The sequence below is a fragment of the Syngnathus floridae genome, chromosome 22 (genome assembly GCF_059516105.1).
Source record: "Syngnathus floridae isolate MCC-2025c chromosome 22, RoL_Sflo_1.0, whole genome shotgun sequence".
In the NCBI taxonomy this organism is placed as follows: Eukaryota; Metazoa; Chordata; class Actinopteri; order Syngnathiformes; family Syngnathidae; genus Syngnathus; species Syngnathus floridae.
Window position 1 is genome coordinate 1,279,467 of NC_142434.1, and position 18,767 is coordinate 1,298,233.

The 18,767-nt window shown below is 51.2% G+C and overlaps 1 protein-coding gene across 4 annotated transcripts in view; it reads left to right on the top strand.

Moving 5' to 3' along the window:
* Positions 1–18,005, top strand: part of ppp1r12a (protein phosphatase 1, regulatory subunit 12A) — a 36,393-nt gene extending 18,388 nt beyond the window's left edge. The window contains exons 7-34 of one of the 4 annotated variants that reach the window (XM_088367595.1): positions 274–397; positions 1,413–1,901; positions 7,874–8,004; positions 8,534–8,652; positions 8,901–9,060; positions 9,135–9,279; positions 9,347–9,421; positions 9,486–9,577; positions 9,652–9,818; positions 9,909–10,009; positions 10,909–11,139; positions 11,199–11,290; positions 11,380–11,493; positions 11,741–11,893; positions 12,088–12,279; positions 12,348–12,470; positions 12,546–12,636; positions 12,717–12,878; positions 12,963–13,128; positions 13,609–13,730; positions 13,810–13,875; positions 13,974–13,990; positions 14,062–14,188; positions 14,257–14,361; positions 14,438–14,485; positions 14,670–14,703; positions 15,059–15,109; positions 16,621–18,005. In XM_088367595.1, the coding sequence (XP_088223721.1) occupies positions 1,665–1,901; positions 7,874–8,004; positions 8,534–8,652; positions 8,901–9,060; positions 9,135–9,279; positions 9,347–9,421; positions 9,486–9,577; positions 9,652–9,818; positions 9,909–10,009; positions 10,909–11,139; positions 11,199–11,290; positions 11,380–11,493; positions 11,741–11,893; positions 12,088–12,279; positions 12,348–12,470; positions 12,546–12,636; positions 12,717–12,878; positions 12,963–13,128; positions 13,609–13,730; positions 13,810–13,875; positions 13,974–13,990; positions 14,062–14,188; positions 14,257–14,361; positions 14,438–14,485; positions 14,670–14,703; positions 15,059–15,090 (3,102 nt within the window). In that variant the 5' untranslated portion in view covers positions 274–397; positions 1,413–1,664 and the 3' untranslated portion in view covers positions 15,091–15,109; positions 16,621–18,005. The other 3 variants (XM_088367594.1, XM_088367597.1, XM_088367596.1) reach the window with 3 other exon arrangements.
* Positions 18,006–18,767: the final 762 nt, after the last annotated feature.

Sequence of the window (18,767 nt, forward strand, 5' to 3'; positions counted from 1 at the left end):
CACTTTCTTCTCCTCCGCTGCCTCCCTCTCACTCCCACCCACATCTTCAGTCAAAGGTCCCATTTCCGACGCAGGTACGAGGGCTCGGCAGCAAACAACTTTTTTTTTATCTTTGTAAGAGTGAGAACTGGACCCTTTATTTAGAACGTAGCAGAGCTGGTTGTCATGGAAACTGCATACTCACTATTGGTAGGAGCGGCTGATTTTAGAACATGCAACATGTCCGCTCGTGGCGTCGTCTTTTGACTTTTGTCTTTGGCTCTTCAATTTCAGGAAGCAGTGTCGCATGAGCAACTTCACGGGTTCTTAAGGCACTTCCCCTTTGGTCTAACGGTCGGTCACTGGGTTCAACAAGCTTCTGCTTTTGCGCCCCGACGACAGTTTGAGGACACAACAGGTTCAAAGGACCCAATTTGACTCAATGCTTTAACGGCCACAACTCGACTGTTGTTCCATTAGCAGTGTCGCTTTCAGGAAACCGCGGTCAGAGGTGTCACCGCACTGATATCACGAGTCAGCTCGGAGGCCCCGCCCCCTACGCCGTTGTCTGGCATTGATAGCGGCCTTTGTAAAAAACACACAACTCCAATCACACCCGGTCCAAATGGACCCAAGTGCTCCCGGTCTCGTTTCGGGGGCGCCCCGGCACTCATCGGAGGGAGATAGCCAGGAAGTTTCAAGTGTGGACAATTCCCGCTCCCATGCTCCCCGTGTCACCCCCTGCCTGCGGTTGGCGCCTCAGGGATGTGGAGGGCCGCTATCAGGAAGATAGACGCCCGGACCGGCTTTCATGTTCTGAACGCCCTCAGAAGGAGATGGAATCACCCTGACAACAGATTGGTGATATCCTTATCTGCAGCGTTAATACTACAAATAAAGGCTGCGGGACTTTCTTTATTGTAGCTGGAGGGAAGTGTCTAATACAAATACTGTAAGTAGCATAAACATAGACAGCGTCAGAATCTACTGGAGTGCAGATTGTCTCCCTAATATCTTGAATATGTTCATGGGCTTTGTTAGGTGCTGCTGTTTTGGTTAGCATCCAAGTTCATATTGGCACCGTAAAACAATAGCTTGCCATAGTTGCAATGCTAATGCTGCTTTAGCTTTTGGAGGTTTTATTGTTATATGATTCTCGTCATGATATCACACATGCATGCAAGTTCATCTCTCCAATGCATATTTATCCAAGTCAAATTGTTTATAGGACGCCAGAGTAGTGCCTGCCTACTGGCTCTTATGTAATATTTTCAAGCGCTGCCTCGTCTTATTTGGTGTCAGTCAGTTTATAAGGATTACGCTCTCTCTCTCTCTCTCTCTCTCTCTCTCTCTCTCTCTCTCTCTCTCTCTCTCTCTCTCTCTCTCTCTCTCTCTCTCTCTCTCTCTCTCTCTCTCTCTCTCTCGCTCCCCAGCAGGTGACGTCACACTGCAGCTCCGCCATCGCGGCGATCTCGCGAGACTACGAGGCAACAATCCATCCGCCCTCTTCTCGCGCTGACGCCGAGCTCCGATCGTCCCTCCTCCTCGTCCTACCCCCGGTCCGCCCTCCACCTCCTTCCCCGCACGCAGCCCTCCCTTCCCACGCCCCAGTGCGCTGTGGGATAGTGCCACTATAAAGTATATCCTCTCTCGGAGGAAGATAAGAAGCCCGAGACTGGAGGGGGATGAAGATGGCGGACGCCAAGCAGAAGAGGAATGAGCAGCTGAAGCGGTGGCTGGGCTCCGAGACGGACCTGGAGCCGCCGATTCTGAAGAAGAAGAAGACGAAGGTGAAGTTCGACGATGGCGCCGTGTTCCTGGCCGCCTGCTCCAGCGGCGACACGGAGGAGGTGCTGCGAATGCTCGACCGCGGCGCCGACATCAACTACGCCAACGTCGACGGGCTCACCGCCCTCCACCAGGTTGGTGAACCCTCGAACCCTAGCTGGGCCCGGCTGCGATCGCCACGAATATCCCTTGAACACCTGTCAAGTGGAGGCCATTCTGGTTCTCCTCCCGTTGTTTACCTACTTGGAGCCCCGGAGCTCGGCCGCTCACACTGCCCTGCTCCGGTTGCTCATGTTTTCACTTCCGTCCAGTATAAGTTGCGTTTTTACTCGTGTAAACGTAGCAAAGTTAACGGCTTGGTGCGTTGCTGCTGTTGTGTTTTTTTTAAAAGCCTTTTGGAGGCAACTGTACTTTACACCAGGTGATAGCCCGGCTCAGTGGGCGCAGTCTAAATGCTGGCAATGCAGCGACTGTGGCGCTTCGGTGCGATCTGTCAGTTCGTTTTCTACTTTTTTTCGCGTGCTAATTGGGGATAAACCGGTGCTACTTTGTTTGGGGTTGTCACCGATTGAGACACGCTTGATTTAACAAGGAGGAAATTAGCGTTTTGTTGCTAAGTGCTAGCGGCTAAAGTCGGTTTGTTGATAAGCCCTCCGTTAGCAACAGTGGCTAGTTGGCGATCATATATTATTCCGATCACACGCTCGTGTTCACCACAAGTTGATATATTGTCTTGTTGTTGGTTTTATTAAAACATTCCGCAGTGCTGTGTTGGTTTCACCGTGAATTATGGCTGGATTAGCAGGCAAATGCTAATGTTACGTTAGCTCAAGTATGCAGCTCCAGTTAGCCACCATCGATCGTTTAATTTTGGGTTTGTCTTTGGATAAACTGTCTTTGGAACCGTCCAGTCCTCGAGTAACTTTTTTGACCCACAAAAGTTGACATGTTATGACTTTCAAAGTGCGAACGTGTGCTTTTAAATCCACTGACATGTCGACATTCCCGAGCTAGCTTCTCCCCTGCTAGCGAGGCTAGCTGCCCTTGCAGTCAAATGATGAGATGGCAGCTCTTTGGCCTGACGATTGGCACCATTAACTTGACTTCTTCAACCAGATATCGCATTTGTGTATCATGTGTTAAAAGGGTGCAGAACTGCGCATGTTTATAGCCGCCGTGTCACAATCGAGATCCTCAGAAGTGACTCAGTGATGTGAACTCGTGAAGTTTCATGAACTTGTGCAATTTGTGCTGGCTCGGCATTCATCAGCCCATTCTTGTGTTTCTGGTGGCCCCTACTCTACTTGGGGGTATTTTTAGCAATAGTCTTGATGACAGCAGCTTTGTTGATGACATTTGTCCAAGTGCTAAAATTGTCTGGAGACCAATGTGAGAATTCTGCTATCAAACCGAGAATTCATGCATAGATAGGCGGTGATGTCACTTTCTTACTCACTTGACTCCTAAGCTCTGTGTCATCATGTGCTCACCTCGTTCTATTTGTCAACACCTGTTAACATTTTTAGAAGAATCACATGTAGCTGCATCGCTCTCATTCAAGTGTACACGTAATACTCCCTCCCTGTCTGTCTGTCTTTGCGCAAAGATCGCAGTTGCCTTTTTTTGGGATGGCGACTCGCAAGAGAGACGTAACCATCTCTGGAGTGGAGAAGCTCCCCTGTGTGTGTGTTGTAGGGCATGGAGTGTTTTTGCAGGGTGGGCTTTTTAAGGAGCGAAAGTGGCACTACAGCCCGCTAAATTCCAGAAGTCAACACGACGCCTGTGTCTTTGTTACATTTGGGAAGGGAGGCACGGCGCATCGTTCTGGGCTGGGGGGAAGAGAGGCTGTCGTGGCGTATCGCTCCCGAAAGCCGTTGACCGGGGCAGGGTTATAAATACCGCGGGCGCAAGTTCCCCCGACTGTGTTTCAAGCGATGATGCTAACTTGGGCTATGACTCAGTCGGTGGCCACGCTTTCTAGTGGAGGGAGGGCCTGGCGTAATCTGGCATTGGGAAGGAGTCACCAGCCAGCCGCCTGTCCCGCTGGCGGAATTCAGCCATTGGCCGCTTTGCTCGTTCAGAAGCACTGGACCTTCGTTACCACCTAAATTTGATACTTCTTCCAGCGACCGGAGTCTCGTCTTTTCATTTGCTAGCGTTTCGCTCGGCTAATCGAATCTGCCGAGAACCTTCAGAATAACTAGTGTAGACTGATGTCATTAAAACTAAATCAGCAATGGGGGCTCTACCTCGAACCCATTTTCGCAGTGATGATGTCAGCATTTTTCCACCGTCTGATTGGCTGGTCAGAGCATAACATTTCTTGAGCGAGCTACACACAATGTAATAATCTGCAGTTAGGATATTTTTGTCTTTTTCCAGATGACATAATACGTGCTAAGCTTGCGCGCTTTCAGCTCGTTTTTGTAACGGCAACGTCATAGCGAGAGGCCTCTCCAGCCCCAGATCCAAAAGGCATAAGCCCGCCGATGCATTCTTGTCTCGGCGCTCGGGTTCAGGTGGGCGTCAAAAGTGAAAAGCGCGTCCTCTTTGCTAAACTGGTCGCGGGAGCGTAGCATTCCGAGTGCCGTCGCCTCGGCCTCCGCATTCCTCACATGACACTATTTGGAAACCATGGCAAAGAGCGAGCGGCGCAGACATTCCTCAGCTGTCACCTACCCCCCCTCGGCCTGTCCCCACGTTGCTGAGCTCCATCAAGCCAATTAGCGTGGAGGTAACCAAGAAAAGCTCCACGCTGACCCACACCTGAACTTTTGCTTTCCTCCCGTCGGGCCAACGCAACCCGGCGCCCGATTCCAACCCAAAGTCGGTGACTTTATCTGGAGCAGTCGCCATGGCGACGACGACTCGAGCACAGCGCGTCGGTGGATTTGCATGTACAGAGTGGGAGTTGCATAACCGGGGGTGAGAAGGAAAGCGTTTAGCAGAGCTCGGCGGTGGCGAGAAAAAGAGTCAGCTCGATGGGGGGATTGACCGTCATTTAATTCAACTGGAAATGAATGAAAATAGTCCAAAATTCAGGTGGAAGCCTTTTGTTTGTAAAATGAGGGGCTCGTCGAGAGTCACTGGCGCATTTCTAATGCCGTTGCCCAAGGTGCACCTTCTCAATTATTCATGAACTGGATTTCCAGTTGATTTCTTTTTGGGGGGGGTCCCGCTGTCATCATTTTGATGCAATTAACCATGCTGCGTTAAACGGGAAATCGGGTCAACCTCAATCTGTGGCCTATCTTTTTTTTTTTTGTGCAAACAGATGGCAGCAGCAAGCATGTCGGGCTCGGTCCGTTCCCGAATGTCAAGTTTTGGACCTGGCAACACTCGAGTGACTAAGCGAGCGCCTACATTCTCACGTCTGTAATTGGCAGGTCGACCCCGTAATCATCCGGCAGGAAGTCCTTGTGATGTCGATGATGCGATGCCGGTTCGGCGGCGGCCGTGACTCGCCCGTGACGCTCACCTTAAGGCCGTCATGTTAATAATGAAACGCCGTAGGTTGTCAGCGGCAGGTTGGAACCGGTTCACCCGAGGTCAGAAAGAAGAATTCCTGCAAACCGCCACGCGGACTTGACCCGGCTTAACTTTGGCGTGAGCCAATCATTTCAAGTCGCCTGCTAAAGTTGCGCGTGGACTTTTCAAATGTTTGCGGGATGACTTCAGCTCATCAATACGCCCCGCGGCATCACGTCGCCCTGTCTTCAGCAGAAGCGACGGCGGGAGGCCGCTCTGCTTTTTTTTTTTTACGAGCCGCCTCGCAAGTGCAAACACCTGGACGGGGAGACGGCAAATTCCTCATTGTGGAAGCGCGCGTGTCCGTTTGTTGTCCGCCGACAAACATTCCTTCTGTCACAAAATGGCCGCTTGCTGATTTATGGATTTGGTAGATGGCATACGACATCATTAAGATGGTCGCATTTTTCCACAAAAGCCCATCACAGCGTTGCAGATCAAGGAAGGTGGAGTTGATTCATCAAAGTGTGAGATTGAATTAATTTGCTCCGGTGCGCTTTTGTTTTGTGGAGCTTGAAGGCCGGCTCAGTAAATTGAATGTTAATTGACTGCAGAGTGAATAATTGATGAGCCCCCCCCCTCGAGCGACTCGCCTCATTTGCATGACAGTTTTTAAAATAAATAGAGCACCAATAAGTGACGGGTGAGCGCGCGCGGCTTTTTGCAAGCACTTTGACCAGCTTTCATATTGCGACATTACCATTCAAGGAAGGCCACGTTATCTCACTTCCTGGATGTGGGCTCAGAGGAGGCGTCAAACAAATGACACGGCGGTGGCTCTCCGGGATTCCTCGGCAGGCGATCGGAAAGCGTCGCCGGGGCCCTGAAGAGCAACAGGAAGTGGCTGTTTATTTTTCTCATTTCCTCTTTGCCGAGGCCACCTCCTTCTTGCACTCGCCTCTCTTATCACCGTCCGTATTGGCTAATGATTGTAAATGGCGTTCTGCTCGGGAATATCGGCGGCCCCTTTCTCCTGCTCAAATCTCGCAGGCATTTTTTTTCCTCTTTTTTTTTTGACCCCGCTCTTCCTCAATCTTGCCCCTCTTTTTCCACGGGAATCCCACGTCCTTATATGGTCGTCATCGGTAGCAGCTAGAGGCAGCATGTGTGTGTGTGTTAGAAGTGAGCTCATCTCGCTGTGTGTAGGGACCCAGCTGGTCGCCCTTCAGCCCCCCCCCCTCGTACCCTGCGGCCTCCCGAACCCGACAAACAAGCGCGGGAGCTCTCTAGCGGCACGTCCGTCCGCCTTCTTCCACCTAAGTTAAATTTCCTCATCTTTCTTTGATCTTTTCTGACATTTTTTTTTTGCATTAAGCGCCCTCGGACCCCCTCGTCCACAGAGGAATTCCTTTTGTGGAAGCGGCCGGCGGAGGCGCCGGATGACGAGGGCTGGCGGGCGTGGCCAGAGCGCCGCCGATGCCTGAGAGCCCCGAGGCTAGGAGTAATACTTATCTGGGAATTTCTCCACTGGTATGCTAGTCCAGGCAGGGCCGAGAGGAGAGGAGGGCGCTTTTGCGGCCGGCACTATTTGAGGCCAAAAGGCAAAATAAATCCGCAGCGGGAAATGCAATTGCTTCCTCAAGGTTGTCGGCGCCTCAATTTGTTCTTGTTTTGCATTAGAAAGAAATGATGGCAAAACCATGAATATGCAGCCAAATAAAGAGATTCCGTCTATCCTAGCATAAAATTGAACAGAAGATGAGTTCAAATGTAATGAAAGCATTGAAATGCCGCCGGCATTGATTATTTATCAACACGGCAAGCCACGACGTCAGCCGGACGGTGTTCCTCGAACGAGTTATTTCCGGTCTTGTCCCCCTCGCCTAATAAGTTCTGCATGAGAACCCGAATCCTCGTATTACATAATTGCCCCTGCCTTTGTTTATCATTTTTCACGCTTAGTTTGAAACGAGGAAGAAAGAAAAATGGAAGCCAGCTCACTGGCTGACTTTTGACACCTGTACTCATTGCTTTTGAAAAAAAAGCCTTTTGTTGTTGTCGTCGTCGTCGTTGTCCACCTGTGGCAGAAGATGTTCCCTTCACGCACACGCACGAGCCCAAGCACGGCGAGATAAGCCGAGCGCAGATACTCGGCGCTCTTGGCCATCTACGGCCGTGCAAAGCAACCAAATTTGGACAAGGATTGCAGCCAGATAGACGTGTGCCCCGAACGTGAGGCCACATGCGCGTGTGTGTGTGTGTGTGTCTATCTGATGTCAATGACTTTGTTGTCATAGCAACCTCGGCTGCAAGAGAGAGAGAGAGACAGTCCAGGCCCTGTGTTGAAGGATGGTGGGTGAGTGGGGATTTTTATGAGTGCGCTGTGGTAATTGCAAGGCCAGTCTCGCAAGGAAGCTCACGTGTTTATTCTCAAAGTATTCTCAAATATCAGCCAGCACGTGCATTTGCCTCACCCTTCTCAAGCTCGCCAGTGTTTTCTCTGGCCACTCCATTAATTCCTTAAACATCATTTATCAGAGCCACAACTATAAATGCGAGCAATTTCAAGGTCATCCACTAGATGGCAGAACGTCCAGTTAACAATGGTATGGATCTCTTTTTTTTTTTGCGCGACCAGGCTTGCATCGACGACAACCCGGACATGGTGACGTTCCTGGTGACGCAAGGGGCCAGCATCAACCAACCCGACAACGAGGGCTGGATCCCCCTCCACGCCGCCGCCTCCTGCGGGTACCTGAGCATCGCAGAGTGAGTGGCGCGCCTTGCAATCTCATCAAGGAGGGCATCGGGGCCGCTCGCGGGAGTGCTCGCTTCCCGTTTTATGACCTGATTTGCCGTCAGGCTCCACATTTAGCCGCGGCACTTTGCGGAAGCCTCGGGAGAGAAATTCTGTGCTAGCGAAAGCGGAGGGTCAAGTCGCTGCTCAGGCTGGTGACTAATGGAGACAATGTGTCACACAGGGAAAAAGAAGAAGGCTCCTTTTAGTCGGGCCCAGCCGGCAAACAACAACAACAACGTTGCGCCACAAAGTGGCCAATGTCGAGATGCCGAGCGGGAGGTCAAAGGGCAAAGTGCGGCCCGGGGCCGTTGCGCTCGTTAATCAGCGGTTTCCATTCCGCCCATCTTTATTGCATCCATTTTATAGCTGATGAATATTTATCTTACCAAATTGAACGCAAGTCAATCAACTGTGGCCTTCCTTCTAAAAAAAGAAACTTCAAATGTGTGTCAGAGACTTTTCTGGCTCACAAGCCTGTGCTCGTGTCTTGATCGGCAGGTACCTCATCAGCCAGGGGGCCAGCGTGGGCGTGGTCAACAGCGAGGGCGAGACGCCGCTGGACATCGCCGAGGAGGAGGCCATGAAAGAGCTCCTGCAGAACGAAATCAACCGGCAAGGTACGCCGGCCCGCTTCTCTGTTTTTCTGTCGTAACACTCAGCTGACAAGCGGCCGGCGTTTTGCGCTGATTTAGTTTAGCGAGCGGACCAGGTGTCTGGAGACACAATGCAGGCCTGTTTGTCATACGGCGCCGACACATTGACCCGATTAACTGGCCGCTAACTCACGGCACGCCGACAGAAGTTTGGCGCCTGTCCGCAAAGCGCGACACTCGAGCTCACGGGGGACGTTTGGCCGTGTGCGCAGGCGTGGACATCGAGGCGGCCCGCAAGGAGGAGGAGCGCGTCATGCTGCGCGACGCCCGCCAGTGGGTCAACAGCGGCCAGATCCAGGACATCCGCCATGCCAAGTCTGGAGGAACGGCGCTGCACGTGGCCGCCGCCAAGGGCTACGTGGAGGTTTTAAAGTAAGACGTGAAAGCCCGAAAACCTCCAAGGAAATCCCAATCATGGTTCCTGTGCCTGTTTTTGTATCGGGCAGGCTTTTAATCCAAGCAGGGTATGATGTAAATATTAAAGACTACGACGACTGGACTCCTCTCCACGCGGCGGCGCACTGGGGCAAAGAGGAGGCCTGCCGGATACTCGTGGAGAATCTTTGCGACATGGACGTCATCAATAAAATGGTTGGTGTCACCAAAAAAAAAAAAAAGCTTGCCTTTTCTTTTTTTGACACCGGTGATTGTGCATCAGGGCCAGACGCCGTTTGATGTCTCGGACGAAGACGTTCTGGGCTACCTTGAAGAGTTGCAAAAGAAACAAAATCTGGTAGGAGTCAAGCGCCGGCAACCATCTGGGAAAGGTTGGCTCTCATTTTCACTCTTCATTCCAGCTGATGAGCGAGAAGAAAGACATCAAAAAGTCTCCTCTGATTGAAACCACCACCACGGGGGACAACAACCAATCGCTGAAATCGCTCAAGAGGTAACCAATAGCCGGACGGCGTCGCGTCTCGGTCACGCCGCGCCTCTGACGGAGCTCAAACGTTTGCGCCGCAGCAAAGAAACGCTTCTACTGGAGTCGGAGAAGAGCGCCCCGCGGATCGAGGCGCTGGAGCCCGAGAAGGCGGACGAGGAGGACGAGGAAGAGGAGGGCAAGAAAGACGAGTCCAGCTGCTCCAGCGAAGAGGAGGAGGAGGAAGATTCCGAGTCGGAGAACGAAGCGGGTGAGTTGAACCAGGGCTACCTCCGCTTCATTTCTGGGAACTCCTGAAGTTATCAAAAAAACTAACTCGGACTTCCTCTTGTTGGCCTAGACAAGAGCAAACCTTCGGCATCGGTGGGCAACAGCACGACGCCCGTCTCGACCACCATCGGCGTGTCCTCCCCGAGCAGCCCGCCCTCGCCCACCAAGAAGGTAGTGTGCTAAATATATGAGCATGTTGAACAAGTGCAGGCAGGGCAGGGCCTCTTTTGCTGCTGCTGCCCTCTGCTGGTGAAAAGGACACGCATGCCTCCTCCTTGTTCAGTGCGTTTGAAACTCCAAGGGTTGCTCTTTCTCTTTCAGATGATCGCCCTCTTTTTCATGCAAATGTGTGTTATTGGGTTTTTTTTCTTCTTCAATCCTCCTTTGAAGCCTGGTAGCCCACACGTTAGTCTTTTCTTGTAGCAAATGTTTGCCAATTGGCAAGTCATGCTTGTGTGGCGTTAGTGGACCTCAAAGGAAAAGGCTGTGTGGGTTTTTTTTTGCCGCTGCTTCAGTCCTGGCTTCTCAACCTCCTCCCTTCTCTCTCTCTCTGTCTGTCTGTCTGCTGGCTCGGTGTCTTGGGTTGGCTTTTAGTTTGATTGCGTTGCGCCGCCCGTGCCCGTGGCCGTGCCCGCGGCGGAGCCGGGCTGTCCCGCATTGTGGCGTCAAGGCTTGCGCAAAACTGGCATTTCTCTCGTGCCCCAAAAAGCCACGGTGAGGCCAGTTTGGTGGTGTTTTCTCCTCTCTCACGCACCTGCTGCACTAAACCACCTCAGAACGGGAACCTCAGAACTGACAAGCACTCAGCTGACCCACTTTTTTTTTTTTTTTTAAATCAGCGTGATGTCGCATTTTGTTGGCGTGGCTTGTGTGTTGCCGTACGAGCTCAATTGCAACTTAAAGGTGAAGACTAACTTGCACAAATGTGACTTGCTCCCAACTTGGCCACGATGGAAGAAGTACATTTAGAGTCAATGTTATCCTCGTAACAGGCATGAAAACCCCGATTCTTAACCCGGATGACCTCTTTTCCTCAAATTGCGCCTAACGTTCTTCTTCCTTCTTCGCAGGCCGCCACCCAGCTCAGCGCCAAGATCTCGTCCAAAGTGGAAGAGGAGCGTAAGGACGAGTCGCCGGCGTCGTGGCGCCTGGGCCTGCGCAAGACTGGCAGCTACGGGGCGCTGGCGGAGATCACGGCCGCCAAAGAGGCGCAGCGGGAGAAGGACGCCACCACGGGGGTGATGCGCTCCGCCTCCAGCCCGCGCCTCTCCTCCTCGCTGGACAACAGAGACAAAGACAAGGTCAGACTGAAAGATTAAGCCTTTACTCAACATGGCGCTCACTCTGCAACTTTGTGCAGGAGAAGGACAAGGGAACGCGGCTCGCCTACGTGGCGCCAACCATTCCCAGGAGGCTGGCCAGTACATCGGACATCGACGAGAAGGAAAACAGGTGGGCTGAATCGACCGAGGGAGGCTCCGAGAAACTATCGGCACAACGAGAGCCGTATCAAGCGGGCCTGCTTGCGTGGGTCTCCACAGGGACTCGACCGCACTGAACCGCAGCGGCTCGTACACTCGGCGGCGCTGGGACGACGACACCAAGAACAGCGAAGGAAGCGGCACCACCAACAGAACCTCCAGCTACCAGCGAAGGTAAGCAAAGGCAGGAGCGGCCGGCTCTGGGCGCACACGGCTGTCGTGTTGCCACTTGGACGAGTCAGCCGCAACCACACGTGTCATGGCGAGGCTTTTCATGGCATTTCTGTCAAGCATTTGGAATGCGACAAGCGTGGCTCGCAAATATGTCTGTCTTTATATCTGTATATGAATGTGTGTGCGTGCGCCGCCACTGCTAACATGCTTCTTCCGCCCGCTCGCCCGCCCGCCACGCCCTCGCCAGCACGTCCCACACGCTAGCGCTAGGGCGGAGCGGCAGCACGCGGGACGTGCCGGCCAAGTCTTCGTCCACCTCCAGCTTGGACCCTAACGCCTGTAACACTAAACCCTGGCAGCCGCCCGCCTCCCACTACCAGTCGTACAGCATTTACCGCAGGTACACCCAGAAGCCCCACGCCGCACGCGACCGCTTCCTCTTTTTGTCTGCCATTAACAGCAGCTCTTTGCTTGTTGTTTTGCACACCTCGATACAAATGCAGATAGCATCGAGAAGTACGATAAAATAGATACCCCCGAACAGGAAGCACGTTGCGTCCCGTCACTCACTTTGCGCATCTTTCCGCTCCGCAGCGGCTCTTTTGGCAGACGATACGACGACTTGAGCTCCTCGACGACCACCCCCACCTCGGCCGCCTCCTCCTCTTCCTCCACAACTACCACCACCTCATCATCGGTTACCTCACCCATGGGCCACCGCGGCAGCCTGCTCTCCGGCCTGGGCTCCGCCTCCACCCGCACTGGCTCCACCAGTCTCACCAGCAGGTAGGGCGGAATTTGTCTCCATAGGCGGCAGCGCCATTGAAAATGTCTAACGGGCGCCCTCCCAACAGGTACTGGTCAGAGGAGAGTGCGGAGCGGGAAAAGGACAAGGAGCGCGAGTCGGCCGCGGTCATCCCCACCGTAAACACCGGCTCCACCATCCCCGCCATCGGCACGGGCCCCGAACGGCGCAGGTAAACACCAGGAATATGAAAATGACTGGTCCTTATTTGCCTCTCATTTACTTCACCCAAAAACCTTTTTTTTAGGTCGTACCTGACACCTGTACGAGACGAGGAGTCCGAATCGCAGAGGAAAGCTCGCTCCCGACAGGCCCGCCAGTCGAGGAGGTCCACCCAGGTAAGTTGGTTGAAGCCCCACCCTCAGGAAAAAAAAAACCCAACCAAGCGGAAACTAAGTTGTTGGGTTTTTTTTGCCAGGGCGTCACTCTGACCGACCTGCAAGAGGCCGAGAAGACCATCGGCAGGAGTCGCACCCCAAAGAGCCGCGAGGAGGAGAAGCAGGACAAGGAGAAGCAAGAGGAGAAGGAGTACGAATCCAAGGAGGACGACTACCGGCCAAAGTACCGCAGCTTTGAAGACGTACGTTCTCGGCGCACGGCCCGTTTAGCCGCGTCTGACTTTGCCACGTAACCGGGCTTTTGTTTTTTGTGCGTTTTCAAACAGCGCTACCGCAGCACCTCGGCCACCTCGTCCTCCACGCTCGGCACCGCCTCGGCCCCGTCGTACTCGGGAGCCGCGCCGACCTCCGGCTCCGGCTGCCTCAACAGGCCCAACAGCCTGACGGGCATCTCCTCCTCCTACGGCCGCTCCTCCAGGGACACCGAGAAAGGTCGGTTCTCCCCTCGCAGCGCAAATGTCGGCCCGCCTCGCGATAATCCTCTTAGCTTGACTCCGCAAGTGCCTCGCCAGCCAGCCAGCCGCGGCGCGTTTTTGTCAGAGCTGACTGGAAATTGGGTAAAGCCTCTCGGGAGAATAATAGAAGGTCGCCGCAGCGCGTTGATCTGAAAGAAAACACTCGCCGCTTTGTCTTCCTGTGACAAAGCCCGCTTCTTCCCTCATGAGGACTTTTTTCCAACCTTTAGCAATCATGTCAAAGCTCAGAATACGGTCACAGTGTTTCCCCCACCGAAGCACGTCTCATCATTTTTGTTTTTTCGCTCTTTTTGCGAAACCTTTCTGTCGCAGAAAACCATCTCGGAGTGATTCATTGCGGATTTTTAGTACAGTACAAAAAGAGGTCGAGCGTGCTGGTTTCAAGCAGTATGTGAAGTGAGCAAGGATTGAAAGGAAGGTACGCTTTTGTCTTTAGAAGCGGACAAAAAGGAAGAGGAGAAGGAAGGCGACGACAAGTCCCAGCCTCGCTCCATCCGGGATCGCAGGCGGCCGCGCGAGAAGCGGCGATCCACCGGCGTCTCCTTCTGGACCCAAGATGTAAGACACAAGCCCCTCCCGCCTTTAACGCGGGTCATAAAGCGCGCTCTTACGTGCGCCGTCGTCATCATCTTTGCAGGGCCATGACAACGAGCCCGAGCAGCAGTCCGACTCGGAGGACGGCAGCATCAAGGGAGAAGCGCAGGTGACCGCCATTTTCCTTTCACATTCACCCTCAGTCTAAAAAAAATTCTAACTTAGCGTTAAAATATTCAACATTGGCTTTCTTGTGTTTCCTCGCAGGTGGACAGGTTGTCCAGGTGAGTTTAGTGTGTGTGTGTGTGTGCGAGCGAGCGCCGGCCTGGCCTTCTGACGTGCGCCGGCGTTGCAGAAACGGCAGCGGCACCACGGCGTCCTCCTTGGACCGCAACGACTCGCTGCTCAGCCGCAGCTACGGCGAGAGTCGCAGGACGTACTCCAGCCGGCTGGACAGAGACGACGCCACCGACTACAAGAAGGTAGAGCCAAGGAACGCTTTTGGGGGCGGCCCCGGTTTGAACGCCACCACGCGCTTTTTTCCCCGCAGCTCTACGAGCAGATCTTGGCCGAGAACGAGAAGCTGAAGGCGCAGTTACGCGACACGGACCTGGAGCTGGCTGACTTGAAGCTGCAATTGGAAAAAGCCACACAGGTGCTTCCTCCTCCTCGTCCTCCTCACCAAACGTTGTCATTTGTGAGCTCACGCCTCCTCCGCTCTGTGTTTGCAGAGGCAGGAACGCTACGCCGACAGGTCGCAGCTTGAGATGGAGAAAAGGGTCAGTAGCGCCAAAAAGTGTCTCCTCAAACACTTCATGGCCACCTCACATACAACATCTCATGCAAAAAATGGCAAGAGGATTATAAAGGGTCAAAAGAGTAGCGCTTAGCTAGGTACACAATGTGTTGTATATGGTAAAAGAATCCCCTTGACACGTGATTATCTTTTGAATACATCTCAAGGTAACGAGCAGGCCTCAGTATCAACTGGCCGCTGGTATGAAGCCGAGCTGACTTGACCTTTTTGCTGCTGTCACTCGTAGCCGCGCGCCACCTCCATCTATCTCTCCTCCTTTTTCTTGTCAAAGCACCACTCGTCCAGACGTCTTCTATACATGTCTATGTAGCGATATATATATTGTGTGCGTGCGGGCGCATGTGTTTTTCAAGCAGCTGAGACTGGAGAAAAAAAAAAAAAATCACTTGGACCACGTGTTGATCACAGAGTGTGTTGATGGCTTGTAGACGCCTCACGTGTGTGCGTGCGTGCGCATCATTTGGCACCGCTGGATTTGCCGACGTTGGCACCTCCATAAAAATCTAACTGTCATCTTTGCCACCCCCCCCCACAGGAAAGACGAGCGCTCGAAAGGAAAATTTCTGAGATGGAGGAGGAACTCAAGGTAGACACAGCAATTTCTTCTTGAATGATTTCATATTTTTGTGTAAAGGATGAAATATTCATATGTTTTTGAAGGTATTTTTTTAGCATTTTAAATTTTCAGGTCCAACAAGTGGTACGACTCGTTTTGGTACCCTTCAAAGTTCTGTCAATCGCCACAAGGGGGCGGTGTAGAGCCTGGGTTGAGTCTTTAGATAGCCTTGTAGAATGACTTGTTTTAATATTGCTGTTATGGTGTGTTGCTGAAGTGAGTCCACACGGGTCCAAAAATCTGTCCTCCATTTTCTAACAACCTTTCTTTTTCTGTTTACCTGTCTCCTGTCGCTTCCTTCTTCTATTAATGTGCTCCTTCCTCCTTCCCTCCCGCCCTCCCTCCTGTCTGCTTCTTGTCCTCCTTTTCTTCTCGTTGTCCGCCTCATTTCTTGTTGTTGTTGTTGGGCTGCCGTGTGGAACTCCCCTCCCCCCGCAGAACCTCCCCCAGGTAAAGCAGGTTCAGACTCTGCGTCAGGTTAAGGAGCGGCTGCAGGCCGAGAACCGGGCGCTGGCCCGCGTGGTGGCGAAGCTCTCGCAGGCCGCCTGCAGCCAGCTGCCCGCCGCCGACCTCTAAAAGCCGGCCACGTCTCTCCCCCTTTCCCCCCCCCCCCCCACACCATCCATTCGTGCCCCGTCCCTGCCCACAGGTGCCCGACTGGTTTTCACCTCCCTGCGGTTGTTGGTGGTTTGCCTGAGGAGGGGCTCTCTTGGTGCCAACTAGGGCTGGGCGACTCATTTGTCCTCATTGGCCAGGAGCAAGTTGAATACAGTCAACCAAAAAAGCGTCTCGGGATGTTTTTATTTGATTTTTTTCTTCAATCGGAGCAACGTTACTGCAGTCGTGTGTCCAAATGAGGTGGTGAGATGCTACCCTGACGTTTACTGACACCCGTGTCACTCACCGGACTTGGCTCCACCCCTTCCAAACCTGACTACTCAGTCACAGATATCGTATTTTTTTTTTTTTTTTTTGTCTATTTCGCCCATCCCTAGTTAAACACTTTCCTTTGTCGGCACAATTCCGGCCCGATTGGCGCTTGCAACCCAACGTGCACACAAACGAAAGTGGGCCTCTGTAGTTTGTAGTCTGAGTGTCTTTGGCTCGCATGAAATGACAAGACCTTCTGCCATTTGAGTCCCTCTTGGTGAATTGGGGCCATTTTGTTTGGCCCCCTTTTTGTTGAGATTCAATCATGTAACGTGCTCAAAGTACTTTTGTCCACACGTCACGTGATGCGGTGCAGAGTGATGGCGTGGACACTTTGAGGCCCCCCCCCTCCCCTTTTTTTTTCTTCCAGAGTTTCCGAATTGCCGTGATCTATCTTAAGTTGGGTCTGAGTTGCCGGATCTGGTTGTGTGCATGCGTGGCTTTTCGATTGATCCATTTTTATTTATTTTTTGGTCATTTGCAGTGAGCGTTGGTTTTGGCGCCCTCTTGTGGTCCTAACGTGTCTAAGCGCTTTTGTTGTTCCCTCGCAGACGCTCCCCGACTTGAAAGCGGACAACCAGAGGCTAAAGGACGAGAACGGGGCGCTCATTCGAGTCATTAGCAAGCTTTCCAAGTAGAGCAGACCCCCACCAAGACCCCCACCGCCACCAACCCGCCTCCCCTCTAGCCCCCTCTGCCAGTGACTAATGGAATTGCACATTTAGATTGAATTGCAAGAGACATCAGACCTTTTTTTTTTCCCTCCATCCCCACCGTTTACAAGCCGACGTCTATTTAACCAGTAAGCCTTAGTTGTACATAAAAAGGAACGCTCTTGAGGAACAATTGTTATTATTATTATTATTGTTATTATTATTATTATTACAATTAACACCTGATTTTATTTGTGCCACGCCGCCTTTTACTTCCTCCTGTTGTAAGTGTGCTGTTCCCTTTTTTTTTTTCTTTCCAATTCCTTTTTTTTTTTTTCTTCTTTTTAAATTCCTCACGCGTGCAGTCACTCACACAGACGCGCACACCGATCACCATCCCCTGCCCGTTTTCATTTGACCTCCGAGAGGGAAAGAAAAACAAAAAGAAATCTCGAGGCGGACCAGGTGGAATTTAAGCTTTCACTGAATGTGCAATATGCATTATTATCGTTTTCGGATGTGTCACTCTTCTTCCACTCCCGCCCTCGTTTTTTTTGGCTTGTAGTGTTAGTTGGTTTATACTCTGTATTTGTCACCTTGTTTTAGGAGGTGCCGAGTGTAAATGCACACGAGCGTGTATATATAATATATGTATGCGTGTGTGTATTTACATAAGGCTGGATGTTTGTTTGAGAGCAGCACATGCTGAGTCTGTTACTATTAAAAGTATACCAATTCCACACAGGACAAGCAGGTGTCTTTTTCTTTCCATTGTATTTTTTTTTTTCCGATGATGAAAGGCTAAAAGTGTCAGGTTTCAAAGCGGGACTGCCGACAGTGTTTTGTTTTTTTTCTTCAAAGAAAGTGTTGGAAAAAAACTGCTTGACCCCATTTCACTTTCTTTGTTTTCACTAACTTGGATGAGTGCTTTTCTGTTTTTCATTTAGTATTCTAGCCAACGACTCTCAGACTGAGTTTTACAAAAAAGTCTATGTGCACTGTCGACACCGCGAGTCCAAAACACACCATTGAAATATTCCACGCCAACCTTGATGTATTTCAGTGGCCTTTTTATTATTAAGCATATTTTAGTCAAAGAGAAAAAAAGTAAGTCACTGCAAATAGACTGAGAATGATGACCATCTACTCTGAGTTTTATTCTTTGTTTTTTTGTTTTGTTTTTTTCTTGTAAAATAGGTGTGTGGCTTAATACATGCAAGCTGTGCTGTGACTACCAACCACTGAAGAGTTCATTAAAATAAACTTGTACATTGTAAAGTTCACCTCTTGCTCATTTTTCTATTCACACTTGTTTAATGGATTTAAAAATAAAGGAACACAATTTTTTTTAAAAATATTGTTTTATTGTACTGAATGTAAAAGATTTTGATATTTGCGCGCAGGCCACCACATAATCACTAATGCAATGCTCGAATCCACCCACAAGAGGGCGGCATTTCATCACATTTGTTGATTTGCCTATGTTCGGTTATCAGTGATTTAAGGCAAAGCTGAAGTGTTAATTTGGACAAATCCTAGCAAAAAATAAATCAGCCAATCACCAAATTAAACAGCACATTTTGACTTCTTTCACATAATCTTGCGTTTATTGTGCGCTACTTGTTTAGTATGCTAAACTCAGCCAACATTCCTTAAATATCTTCATGTTGCATTCCGGGACATGATTAATGCACAACTTGTGCTTCAAAACACACATTGCTGAGAATCATGACTCATTCAAATAAAATGATTAGCTGGGTTCTAAGCCGTTACCGTGGGAGCGCTGCCTTTGTAGTCACTCGGCCCAAATGACACAAAACATTCCGGTCACTTGTATCTTATTTAATAGTTGACGTCACCAGGTTGCAATTGTGCCGGATTATGGGGCGAATCTTAGCAGTAGCACGTTTATGGAGGGTAAAACAAAGAAAACAAAAGTCCAAGCACTTCATCTATGGCAAACGTTCATGTAAAAACAATCACCATATTTCCCACTGCTTTATTAGTTCTTAAATGTCACATTCGAGCGTGTCTTGCGCTGTTTC